Here is a 13,748-nt window from a genome sequence, read left to right on the forward strand (position 1 = left end):
CTTCCTCCTGACCGCCAAGCAGGTCCTGCTCCTCCTCCTCCGCAGCAGCTGCTCCGGCCGCCTCCCGCTCCCCCACCATTCGCAACCGCACCCCGCTGCACTGCTGCCCGCAAAATGTCCAGGACTCGTCTCCTGCTTTCCACAGTTGTCATTCACTACGCCTACATTATTACATTATTTGACACTGACACGTACGTGCATGTAAACATAATGAATGGCGACCGCAGAAACCAAAAGCTGAATCCCGGAAAATCCGAAATCCGACGCCCGTGGCCACCCGCACAAGCCGTAACACAGCGAGGAACAGCCGCGAACGATGGAGGAACCAGAGGCGGCCGGAGCAGCCGCTGCAGCAGAGGAGCGAGACCCGCCCGGCGGTCTGGAGAAAGAGCCCGGGCAGACTCTTCACGAAAACGTGTTTTCAGTTTCGAGTCAACTAGTAGCCTATTTGTATAAATTTTTCCGATATTGGCCTCTGTAACCGGTAGGCGTGGTCTCGTAGGGCAGCGAAGCAAGTGCATTCTGGGAGTTGTTGTCTTTCATCTACATGAGCCAAAAATACATTTTCTGGCTTTTCTCAGTCTAGAAGGCACCCACTTCTAAAATAATTTCACATTTCTACTCCACACATGACCCAATTTAAATATACATTAATCTTTCCAGCGGTGAAGTATCCCTTTAACAAGCTTGAGCATTTAAACCTGCAGATGACATAACTGCAATATGCTTACAGAATGTTATCATGCTTTGGTGTATATGCTTATATAGTTATCATTATAGTTATTCTGGGTGTGAACTGGCCTTTACTGCTTTGTTCAAACAATGAGGCTGAGAATCCTCACGACCACTCAACTCATGTCCACTCATTGTTTATTTTTTTAATGGGAAAGCCCTGAGACAACAGGTTTGTGCCATCTAAATGAGCATGTGTTTTCACTGCCCCCTTGTTAAGCTTGTTAAAGATGAATCAACTTGTTTTGGATGGAGGAGTGTTCTTGGCAATTTTCCAGGAATACTCAGTGCGTCTTTGTTAAGACTGTCAAACTCATCTCATCTCTTGTGTCTGCTGACATGAGGAAAATCTCCCAAAGAGTGATGATTATGGGTAAGCACTGAAATATGTGTCAAATGAACATTTTACCACTCAGGTTCAAAGCGGGGATCTTTGCTGTTGGGAATACTGTTATATGAGCCCAGTGGCCTCTTGGTAGGGCATCAGATTTTAGAGCTGAGGATTGTGGGTTTGAGCCCCATCTGGGTTGCCTTTTAAGCTCAGCTGATCCTGCAGCTGAATATGTATCAAACTGCATTTCATTTTAAAGCTCTATCTTTCACACATGGTGCAGCCTAATGGCAAAGGATCAGGGGTGTTAACAGAGGGCTTTAAATGCAGTGGCAATTAAGGGACAGGAGAGGCACATATACCCAGACTGCTCTTTAGACCCATTCTTGACATTATAAATATATTTAAATGGCTCTGAACAGAAACAGGGTTCAAGGATCCCCAGAGATCTGCAATAGTTCTTGGAGGTCTGTGAATGTGAATGATCAAGAAACATTTCTTATTATCTATGTTGAAAATATTTAGTAGAAACCATGAAAAAAAAAAGCCTGGGTGAGCATAAGAGACTTTCTTTCAAAAATTATAATGCATTAATAAAATCTTAATTATTACAAAATTTTGACTGGTAGTATATAGCGAATGAATGAATGAATGAATGAATGAATGAATGAATGAACGAACGAACGAACGAACGAACGAACGAACGAACGAACGAACGAACGAAACATGGAAGAAAGTAATCTCTATTTCTGACATTTGCACAGCCGCCTTAAGCCATGCCCTAATGAATAATGAATAATATATACATATATATATATATATATATATATACATATAGATATATAGATTATAGATAGATATCTATATCATGTGTCACGGTTTCCACAAAATATTAAGCAGCACTACTGTTTTCAACATATATAGTGTGTGTGTGTTAAATTAAAAAATATATATGGCTAGCTAGATTTAGGATCATCATACTTGTTGGTCATTGGTGTTTGAAAAATCAATTTTAACGAAAAGTGAATTTCATAGACTTACTAGTTTCTCACTAGCTCTTGCCAGAGCTATAGACAGATATTGTTGTGCACAAGGGCACCTGTTCTTTCAGCTTGATGACAACCCTGCCGTTAAAGTTGCACCAGTTCTCTGACTGGTAGTCAATCACAGTAACCTCCCTTCCTTTTACATTACATACATCAGGATATACAACATCTAGTATATCTGAGTGGTTTCTGTCATAGAGCTTTCAATCAGACTAAGTACCCTTATTGAACTTGAGGCAGGAATACAAGAACAGATTTGAGTTGGGTTGGTTGGGTGTGTTAGAAAGAGATAGGAAATATATGTTTATATACACTCTAATCAGTCTCTGTCTGTGCCTAACTGCTCTCATCCTTATGTTGGTATTCTGTTATTATCAGGAAACTGAAAAGAATGGAAATTACTGGTGGTTGCGTATTAGAGAAGGATTCAAATTGGAAGGAAAGGGAAATGAAAATGAGCAGTTCAAGGAAAGACACATTAATATTAGAGAATGGATGAGAAAGAGAGATAGAGAGAGACGGGGAGAGAAAAGAAGAGCTTGCATAGCGCTCATGTTAAGTGATTTCCATTATTCAGTAGGGCATGGCTTCAGGCGGCTGTGGTAAATGTCAGAAATAGAGATGATTTTCTTCCATCTTTCATTCATTCATTCATTCATTCATTCATTCGTTCGTTCGTTCGTTCGTTCGCACCAAAGACTTTTGTGTACTGTATTGAGTGCTTTGAACACACTGGCAGTTTCTGTCCTCTGCCCACAAAGGCACAAAGCCAATCAGTGCCGCTTCAAAGAAGCCCAGCGGAAGCAGAACAGCCAATCACGTTTCACGGCTTCCACTAGCCCCTTCATGTCTGTTCTCCGAAAATACGTGCATTCCTCCATTCCCCCATTCATCCCTTTATCTGCTCGTTGTAGAAGTGGAGGAGGTGAGAGAAGAGATTGTTTTATTAAGAGCATATCAAGAGTCTCAGAGGTTCTATCACAGACCCATCATTAGTTATAGCTGAGGAAAAAGAAATCAAATGGAGCAAATCTTCTAATCTTTTTAGACCCCTATATCTAACAAAACATCCATAATTTGTTTGTATTAGTATGTTAGAATAAGTAATTTTAAAATTTTTTGCTCATAAATTATGAAGCAATTCATAATTACAATCTCACTGTTAAATCCTACAACTGCTTGTCTGCCAGTGTAATTCAAGTTTGGTGATTTTCCAGAGTCTTTAAGAAATATGATGCACAACTGGCACTCTGTTTATATCATTTCATTTTGTGTACATTTTTAACCCCATAAACATTATCAATACAAACTTTGCAGTGTAACATTAATCTGTTAGATTCATTTGTATCAGCGAGATCATTTTAAAAACACAACGGTAACATTGATATATAACAGTTAAATATTCATCATCTACATTTAAGCTCCACAACTCGCATAGTGCTAATGACAACATTAACAACGGTTTCAGAGGCCCTCTTAAGAACTTTTTAAAGAACTACTGATCAGGGACCAGTCACCCCAGTCCTCATGGATCACTTGATACAGTCATATGAGCTTTCCCAGTATGAATCTCTGATTTAATTAATCTGTTAACTGTAATTTTTGTAATTTGTGCTTTGAAATACAGACCTAAGGTTAGTCTCTTCTATAAGCCACTCAGGAGATTATTGCAAATGTTAAAGACAAAAAAAAGCACAAAATAATTTTAACTCTAAAAATGCTAGACAATTAAATGTCTAACTAAGGTGTGTTCCAATTTTGAAGATGATTTCACAAAATTTTAGCCCGCAAAACAGATTTTAAGTACCCTTTCCACGTTAACACAATGTCCATATCCATATCACAAGATGATCTTTGAGTGTTTAAGCTTTCAAATGATACCTAATTTATGAGTATTACTAAAATATGTGATTGCGGAAAAGGCAATAAAAAAGCATGCCTAGTGTCCCTCTACCGGGCCACTTACAGTTAACAGGGTATAGTTATATGTTTCTACTTTTTAGACTTTAGAAGCCCTCAACAAGAGCCTTTAGTTTCTCACTGTTGTTAGATGTTATTGGCTATGTTTCCATCCAAAGTTGCAAATTTAACTTTTGTAAAAAGGTTTTCCAACAAAATTGGAATATTGTATAAAACATTTGCAAATAAAGCATCATCCCCATCCCATGTGTTCAAGAGAACAAAATCGCCACTTCCCTGGGAAATTGGCACAATATATAATAAAAATGTAAGTTTCTGCAATTGGGAAGCCACTATGGATATTTTATCCTACATCATAGGCCTACATCATATGCATTAAAAATGTATCCACCTCAATTGAGCTCATACGGGTTTTAAGCGTATTTTTAGAATTTATGCGCATCTTGGCATTTATTTTTTCAGGCAATATCCCCAATTTTGCATAAAAATAGGTGGATGGAAACATGGCTGTTGTTGGAAAGTAGCGAACTACAGCTCTACAGCCATGTTGTTAAAACACAGTTCTTGCAACACCATCTTTAAGACCTTAAGAACACATTAAGCTCCAAACAATATTATTCATAAGCCACTTTTCCACCATTGCGCCGAACGGTTCTAAGAACAGCAAGGAGCGGTTCCAGTTGTTTTTCCCCAAGAGCCTGGTATGGCACGCTACGATTGCAAACCGTTCTCGGCCCAGAATTGGCCAACCGTGCTGAATCGTCCAGGTAGAATGCGTGTAGTGACATCACCACTCAGGATTGGTCACTTGTCTGTTGTCTGGCTTCCAGTTTCTCTGTTTCTGGCTAAACACGCTATTTGAGTGACGGGAACACAAATTAATAATAAAATAAAAATAAATATCTGATCATCCCCCATTAGGGTCGCTATTTACAGTACATCTCTAATTTGTAAACTAAAGCAATAAGCTCAGCGAAGCCATGAGTTCTAAATTCACTGTGTCACTTCAAGGGGCTTATTGCTTTTATAAAACGGTTACTCCATAAAAATATTAATTTTAATATTTACTTTAATCATAAAATAAACACCAGCAACAAAAAATATAACGTTATACACATTTATTCCTCTTCCAAGCAATGTAGTTCCGAAGAGGTTGCCAAGCAACACATGCAGCAACAAAGAATCACAAATGACAGATGCGTAGTAAGACTATGTAAAGTAATGCGGTCACAGGTGTATGTTTGTTGAGTAATTTACAATGACTTTGAACGGCTCAACCAATCAAAATCAAGGACCGGAACTATCCGTTTTATAATCGTGCATTACCAATGCAAGAACTGAAGCTTTTGTAATACATTCCAAAGAGCAGCGGTTGTCAGCCCTATAGTGGAAATGGAACCATATCCGTACTGGCTGGCCTGGATCGGTATGGAATGAAACTGTTAAGCAGTTTAACTGGTTAAACTGACAGCGGTTTTGCCCGACGGTGGAAAAGCAGCTATACAGTAACTATACCGAATACTTCAGCTTGGACATAGTAAGAAAAGGCTGACAACAGAATTCAGTTGCAAACGTGATACTCTAGATAAGTGTATGAATTATAAAAATAAAAAATCCATTATTGTTTAATGGCTCGAGCCTTTGTTTGAGCATTTGAATTGATTCAGTTGTAGAAATAGAATTAGTCTAATGCAGCTCTGCCTTTGTCTTCTGCAATCACTAGCGAAAGCAGTGGGGAAGAAAAGAGAAATGAAGGCAGCAGTGAGCTATTCATTTCATGATCATAAATGAAAATGAGTCATTTGAACTTTGACAGAATGTGTCTTTAAGATCTGAGGCAGTGTCTCCTCGTGGGATTCCATTAGCAAGAATAATGCCAGAGAGGGATTCCTTTGTTAAGCCAGATCAATAGCAGCAAAATCAGTCTTCTCTAGTGATTTCATAGACATCTATGGAGCTAGACTTCCTCTTTTGGTTGCATGTGTCACTTTTAGGAATTACATAGCAGACATACTGTACCTCTGAATTTTAGGAATCATTTGCTTAAGGATCATTGACAATGATCAAGCTCAAATTGAGCAAGGAGTATTTCTCTGAACAAGTTGCGCTGACCTTTACAAGCGCCATCATCATAATCAATTGAATGTAATCCTCCTCACATTATCAAGGCACATGGTTTGTTTGCCCTGTACACCTCTACAACAGAACCTGGGATAATGGCTGACAGAAAGTATTTAAGGCCAATGAGAGTAAACAATGCAGTGGCTGATCAATACATGTGTTCATGTGTGCGTCTGCGGTTGATACACCATGTGATTCTCAGAGATTTGTAATATTGTCGATTGAATTAAAGCATTGTGAGCTAAGTTGGTGGCAATGGCTCTACGATCTACTTAGGCTTACAATGCTTTTGGGAAACACAGTCCTGGTCTATGCACAATCATGGTGGTTTGGGAGGTGTGACACTCTTTTTTTTCCCCCAGATCTGTTAAATTGTTAAAAATACTTTACATTTAATTCATACTACTCTTATTTGACAAAAATGAAAAGAAAAATCAATTGTATACAGTTAGGTACATGGCACATGCATTCAGGTTTATTTGTTTATGCTTAGTTTTTCTCTTAATTGTCATTGACCCAAATCCAGCAGCTGCCTGCTGTGGTAGCCTAATGTTGGCAGATTTTGTAGTATCACTATATTGTGCTGTTGCTTATGGAATGCATGAAATGGCTTTAGCTTTTATCATCTGCCAGAATTCTGGCTGTTTTTTGGCCTTATTAAAATTCACCTTTAGTTTTTTTTCCACTCGGTTTGGTAAAACAGAAAATAGCCTGCTTCCTTTACAGGGCTTATCTGAGCATGTTTTATCTAAAATGGTGGGGAGAGGTAATTACCCAATTGTTTGTGGATCACTTGGCAAGTCAAGAAAGAGACTGAATAAAGACAGGGATAGAAAGATGTGAAATGACTTTAGTAAAAATGAGCCAGCTAACAGTATTTGCATAATTGGACACAGTGCTGCCCTGCTATTGGATTAGCCTATGAATATGCTAATGTCCGGAGATGGATGAGGGGGGTGGGTCTTGTGCCTTATCACTCTCCCACAAGCCCCCGAAGATGATGAACCTCTGTCCCGTGCTGCAGATTAGAGCACTTCAAACAGTGCAGGGGTCCCCTCTGGAGTAACGTGTTCAGATTTCAGAGCAAATTAGCAGACATCAAACAAGCAGGACGAGATGCTGGATCAAAGGAGAGATGCTCACAATCTTTTTCAGCGTACCAGCCGCTTTTGTAGTGTCACTATTGACTGGGCCCTTCTGCGCTCATCCACTGTACTGTACTGTACTGTACTGTTCTTTCTTTCTTTCTTTCTTTCTTTCTTTCTTTCTTTCTTTCTTTCTTTCTTTCTTTCTTTCTTTCTTTCTTTTGATTGATAGACACATTTGATAGATTTGACATTTTATTTTAATCCCCTTTTAAAATAAACACAAATCTAAAGGTCCTTGCACACTGAGTCTGAAATTCTCGCACAAAATTTTCGCACGTCAAAAAATAAATACGACGTTTACGTTTACACACTGCCTCCGAAACTTTTGTCCGTCATAAAAAAATTGCTCGGGATAATCCCACAGCTCCTTGATAAGGAGGTGGAACTCTTCTTCCTCTCTACGCAATCTCAGGATTGGATGGACCCAATATTTCCTTTTTTTTCATCTTTTTAAAGGGATACTCTACCGTTTTTTCATATTAAACTATGTTATTCCCTTAACTAAGACGAGTTGATACATACCTCTCTCGTCTCTGTGCGTGCACTTAATCGCTCTGGCGCGCCGCGACACTTTTTTAGCACTTAGCTTAGCCCAGTTTATTCAATAGGGGCCAAGCAGAGAAGCTACCAAACACCTCCACGTTTTCCCTATTTAAATACAGTTACTCGAGTAGTGTAACTCGACCTAGGACGGTGACGCAAAACAAAACGTTGCGCTTTTCTAAGCGTGTAAAATGGATAACTATATTGTATGGTGGAATACCATACCCCTGCTTGGGAGCACTTCGACTTGGCGCAGAAAAATCCTCTCACCGGCCCCCACTCACTCTCCCAGAAGATATTACTGCGCCAAGTCGAAGTGCTCCCAAGCACTTGCTATGGTATTCCGCCATACAATATAGTTATCCATTTTACACGCTTAGAAAAGCGCAACGTTTTGTTTTGCGTCACCGTCCTAGGTCGAGTTACACTACTCGAGTAACTGTATTTAAATAGGGAAAACGTGGAGGTGTTTGGTAGCTTCTCTGCTTGGCCCCTATTGAATAAACTGGGCTAAGCTAAGTGCTAAAAAAGTGTCGCGGCGCGCCAGAGCGATTAAGTGCACGCACTGAGACGAGAGAGGTATGTATCAACTCGTCTTAGTTAAGGGAATAACATAGTTTAATATGAAAAATGGTAGAGTATCCCTTTAAGGAGAGAGAGGACAACAAAATCATCCAATCTGCTTGAAGACTTCATTTTGTATTGTTTTGCGCATTTTTTTGCGAATTCTTTTGGCTAATTCAGAGGTCCTCTGAATAGAAATATCTACTATTGTGGAATATTATTTATTAACTCTACTTCATTTAATTTCACCTTCATCACATAGCCTACCGTAACTAAAGCTAAAAAAGGTCTACCGCTTACAGTGCACCAAAATGGCCATTACGATATCTGAATTCAGATGCTTCCTCTGCACTTCCTCTACACAGCGATATGAACAGTATCACTCGTTGGTTTTACCATATCAAGTCCTCATACTTGGTAGTGCATGCAAAGTGGATTTGCTTTCCCAGCACAGAAAACGGCATCTTCTTGACATGTTGACGACACGAGCCAATCTCTTTCACTACAGTGTTTAGGGGCTTTCGCACGGGAGGAACCTTTTCAGAACTATTGGCGGAAGGACCCGGATTTTGCACCGCAGGAACTAGGAAAGATGATAGTTCTAGGAACTCCTTTTGGAGGAACTAATTTAGCTCCTATTTCAGAGTAGGGTCTAAACCAGCACTATAGGAACTACCAGTGACGCAAAACACCAGCTCCCACCATTTTTAAAAAAAGCTGTGTACACACACAGATTATACTTATACCCTATATATCTACGTCACACACTAACTCTACGAATATGGAAAACAGTGATAGAGGGGCCTCTTAATCAAACTCTGAAAATCAAACGCAACTTTGAGGGAACCAAGCAAAACATGATTATGTATTTCTGCTCAGCTAGCGACACTGGTTATCAACCACACGGCATACACTGATACCTTTTCATATACTGTCTTTCTATGTATAACATATTAGACAGGACTGTTAGACAGATCGTAAACTAATGAACACGGATAATGTGAACACTGTGTGCTCAGGCTCTGGCTGGCGTTCTCAGCACTGTCAAAATAAGTCACAGCAACAAGCACGGCTTACGTCACTTCGTAGTTTCTACTGGCGGTGAGAATGCAACCAAGAAAATGTTCCTAAGGGAACTCCATTTATTGTGGACTTTGATCTTTGAAACTTTGCACACCTTTTACAGTCACACAGTATGGATAACACACTACATGAAAGGTAATGTTTGAAAAAGCATAATAGGGGCACTTTAAAAAGTAAATTAAATTAATAAAGAGCGATAGATTTTGTCAAACCATAGTTAACACTAGAGATCCCGATTCTGCCCGATTTAGTAGATGAAAGACAAACGTCCTAAATTAAGAATTAATTAGTTAAGCCAGATGTCATGTATGAAACAAATCCCTTCTGAACAACGATCTAGGCTATTTTGTCAGTCTCTTTTCTATTTATCTCAAAATTGTTCTCTCTTTTTTTGACTGTGGGGCAAGGTGAGACATGGCACAGGGGTTATTTGGGTAATGTGTGGGTGTATGAGGAAGGGGAGGGGTCTTCTTCCAGTTGCTGAGCACAATCTTGACCTCCAGCTATGCTCTGAAGTGCGGCTAATTTCACCCCTTGACACACAGCGGTCTGAATCTGCCCTGCTCAAAGCCCAACTGAACTCAGCGATCTTAAGATGCTAACAAAGACAGCTGTGGCCAGGGGCGGCTTATGGAGATACTTTCAAAAGAGCTGGAAGTGGAGATGCAACAATGATAATGAGATCCCAAACCAACTTGCTGATGAGTCATGCTGATGGATAATAGTAGAAGATTCTTGGGTTTAATATCTCAAAAACATACTTAACATTGTAGTAACAAGGTGATACTTCATACATTTTGCTAATATTTTGAGAGCTGATGTCCTCCATGAAAATAAAAACACACCAAGATATAAAACCATACTAAAGGTCACATGCTTATATTCCACACTCCTATTTACATGATACTCCGAAATCACACTGTATGAACACTGTAAGAAGTAACCTGCAATTGTTACTTTGAATAACTATTTCTACCTGGTCTTTGCGCTAAATTTAGTTTTGTTGGTGTAACCTACCATTTTAGGTTGATTCAGTAATGTTGCATAACACTTTTAAAGGTGCTGTATGTAACTTTTTCACTCCACTAAAGCATAAAAATACCATAATATGTTTGCAGACATTTAGGAAACATGCTGAGGTCACATACTCGTTTTTCTGAAAAACACTTCTACTGTCAGTTATGTTACTTTGAAATGTGCGTTCCGTGTTGGAAATTCTGTTTTTGTTTTGGTCTGTGTGATCTCGCCCACTGCCAGTTCACCCGATAGTTTTTCGGCACCCCGGGATGCCAGTTGGCAGGAAAGACAGCATATTGCAGCCAGCAAACAATCTCTAGGTCAGAGATTGCAGATTCTACCCAACTTTAAAAGCCTCGGTATCCATCTAAAAATCTCTAAAAATCATAAATATAAATAAATCATATAAATCAACTCATCAACTTACAGTGTGGGTGAGTCTCCTTGGCTTTCATTGCCAATTGCGCTTGTTCCTGTTGCGTGTCCTCAAACTGGCAACCCGTGTGAGCACCGAGTCAGGGGAACAACGATATAAGCAACTGATGCTTCATGATCTCCGATATTTTGAATTTGGACTGCAGTACCTATTTCGACCACTAGCTGTCATTCTTACAGACTGCACCTTTAATTTGAATACAGTTCATTTAAATGTTACCATATGTTGCATTTTTTTAGGTTTCTGCTTTTTTAAGTAATTATATCATTTCAAGTAGTTATATCATGCCCAAAAACCATGCCATGTACCATGTTTTGTTATTGTGATGTTGCAATATTTATCAAAATGTATATATTTTATTATATATTGTATATATAGATATTGCTATATTAAAATTCATTTCAAGAAAGACAGTTCAATAAATCAATTTAATATAAGAAAACATCAGTTAGAATCGAAATTGACTTAATAATAAAAATAGTGGGAGAGAGATTCACAGTATATTACTGATCTAGAAGGCTATTTTGATCGTTTTTGAAGCAAGATCATTATTAAAGTGATTTCAAGAGAGAAAAACACCATTACAGCTCAGGATGACAGTCACAAGATTGTGTGTACTAGTTGGCATGCTTGTTAGTTTCTGCTCGGTTACTGTGATATTGCATTTAGCCTGTGGCCTGTTGTAAAGCAGACTTCACACAGAATACTTTGTCTGCTGCGTTTCCGTGGCAACTAGGCAGAGATGTACATGGCTCGTCCCCTTATCATCAGGCGACACTCCTGTTCCTGCCCCAGGACAAAACACATCCCTGCAAATTATCATATCCATACACACACACACACACACACACACACACACACACACACACACACACACACACACACACACACACACACACACACACACACACACACACATTATATATGTAAAGGCCCGCATGACTACAGTGTTTTATCTATAGCTAACGTCCTGCTGCAATTATTACTACACAGACTCCATTAAAATAGTCACCTTTATTCTTACTCATACTGATTTCTTTCAAACATTTGCTATTAGGATTATGGATGCCACAATGACATTTTTGTTTCGAATGAAATGAATACTTTTATTCAACAAGGGTGCATTAAATTGATCAAAAGTGACAATACAGACATTTATAAGTTACAAAAGGTGTTTTATTTCAAATAAAGGCTGTTGGCTGTTCTATTTGTCAAAGAATCCTGAACAAAATTTATCACAGTTTTCCACAAAATATTAAGCAGCACAACTGTTTTCAAAACTTATAATAACAATAAATGTTTCTTGAGCACGAGATCAACATAAATTATTAGAATGATTTCTGAAGGATCATGTGACACTGAAGACTGGTGTAATGATGCTGCAAATTTAGCTTTGCCATCAGAGGATGATATACTTATATAATATCATAATATCACTGTCTAATTGTATTGTTGTGTAAATACCTGCAGCCTTGTTGAGCATTATAGATTTCTTTAAAAAAAAACATGAAAAAATCTTACCGACCATGAACTTTTGAATGTTAATGTACTATGAGCAATGCACTGAACTTGAAAAACAGAAAGGACACATTTACTGCCTTGTACATTGAACACATATTTACACAAAGGACGCACTCATAACTCGCCTTGTGTCTTTGTTCTTTTGTAGTGTTCATATCCTGTCTGGGAAGACTTCAGTGCCAAGGCCACCAAGCTGCACTCTCAACTCCGGTAAGTTCAGCCTCCAGCTCACATCCGCACCTGTCATGTGAAGAAGGTTTTATTGAATGCTAAAAAAAAGACAACGTCATCAATTTATCCCATTGGTTTTGTGCTTTTCAGAACCACCGTGCTAGCAGCAGTGGCCTTTCTGGATGCCTTTCAGAAGGTGGCGGACATGGCAACCAACACAAGAGGTATAGGCACGATTACGGATGTGTGAGTGTGTGTGTGTGTGTGCGATTTCTGTATGTATATCCCATTATGAGGGTTATGCATATCAGAAAACACTACTGGAGAGAGAGATACTGAGTGTCCAAAACAAAGGATTATAGAAGGTACAGAGCCAGACCCTCTAGATTTAATGCTCTCGTTTGGCTGATGAAGTATGTGAGGATGTATTTGTGTTAATATTCGTATTTGTGTGCAGTAAGACAAAAGCTTAACTAACTTTATCAGCAAAAAATTAAACACAATTGCATTATTCATCTAAATCTCTGGTGAGTTTTGAACAGTATGTTCACATGGCAGAAATAAACAGATGACTATATTTGATAAATGAGAGGGAAGACAGACGTGGCTCATAGCTCATAGGATCATAGAGCGTGTTTTTGGTTATTTACGGCATAATGCTTTATTAATGATTTGACAGAATCGAGATCTTCAAAGGGAATCAACTGATAAAAAAAGTTGTTTGGAAATAAACCACCAGCCTCATTATGATTATATTATTGTTTTTGGCTTTTTTCTCTTGGTTGGGGGATTTTCTCATTTCATCTTGTCTCGTGGCTTGCCTGAGGTAAAGACTGTGTTTGAAGGAGTATGATGATCTGCGTTATTGGGTGCGTATGGGCATGTTGTGTTTTTAATGAGCTGACGGAGCTGGGAGCCTTCCCGTATGCTTTATAAAGGCAACAAGGATCACATCCAATCCCACTTGTGACACAAGCTTCAGATGGAGGCTGTTGGGGTGCAAAAGGAAAGTGAGTGAGAACAATAAACAAAAGGCCATTAAATAGTCAGAGGAACAAGGCTATAAGAAATTGAGACATTTTATTATAACAATTTGGACAGATGCCTTTTTGTCT

The 13,748-nt window shown here is 38.9% G+C and overlaps 1 protein-coding gene across 8 annotated transcripts in view; it reads left to right on the forward strand.

Annotated features, from left to right (window-relative positions):
* The window catches only part of mtss1lb (MTSS I-BAR domain containing 2b), an 80,533-nt gene that overhangs the window by 19,302 nt on the left and 47,483 nt on the right, over nucleotides 1-13,748 (forward strand). For all 8 annotated transcript variants that reach the window (XM_079600512.1, XM_079600515.1, XM_079600514.1 and 5 more), the window contains exons 2-3: nucleotides 12,611-12,672; nucleotides 12,784-12,857. In XM_079600512.1, the coding sequence (XP_079456638.1) occupies nucleotides 12,611-12,672; nucleotides 12,784-12,857 (136 nt within the window). The remainder of the gene's footprint in view (nucleotides 1-12,610; nucleotides 12,673-12,783; nucleotides 12,858-13,748) is intronic.

The sequence above is a fragment of the Phoxinus phoxinus genome (assembly GCF_949152265.1).
Source record: "Phoxinus phoxinus genome assembly, chromosome: 2".
NCBI lineage: Eukaryota > Metazoa > Chordata > Actinopteri > Cypriniformes > Leuciscidae > Phoxinus > Phoxinus phoxinus.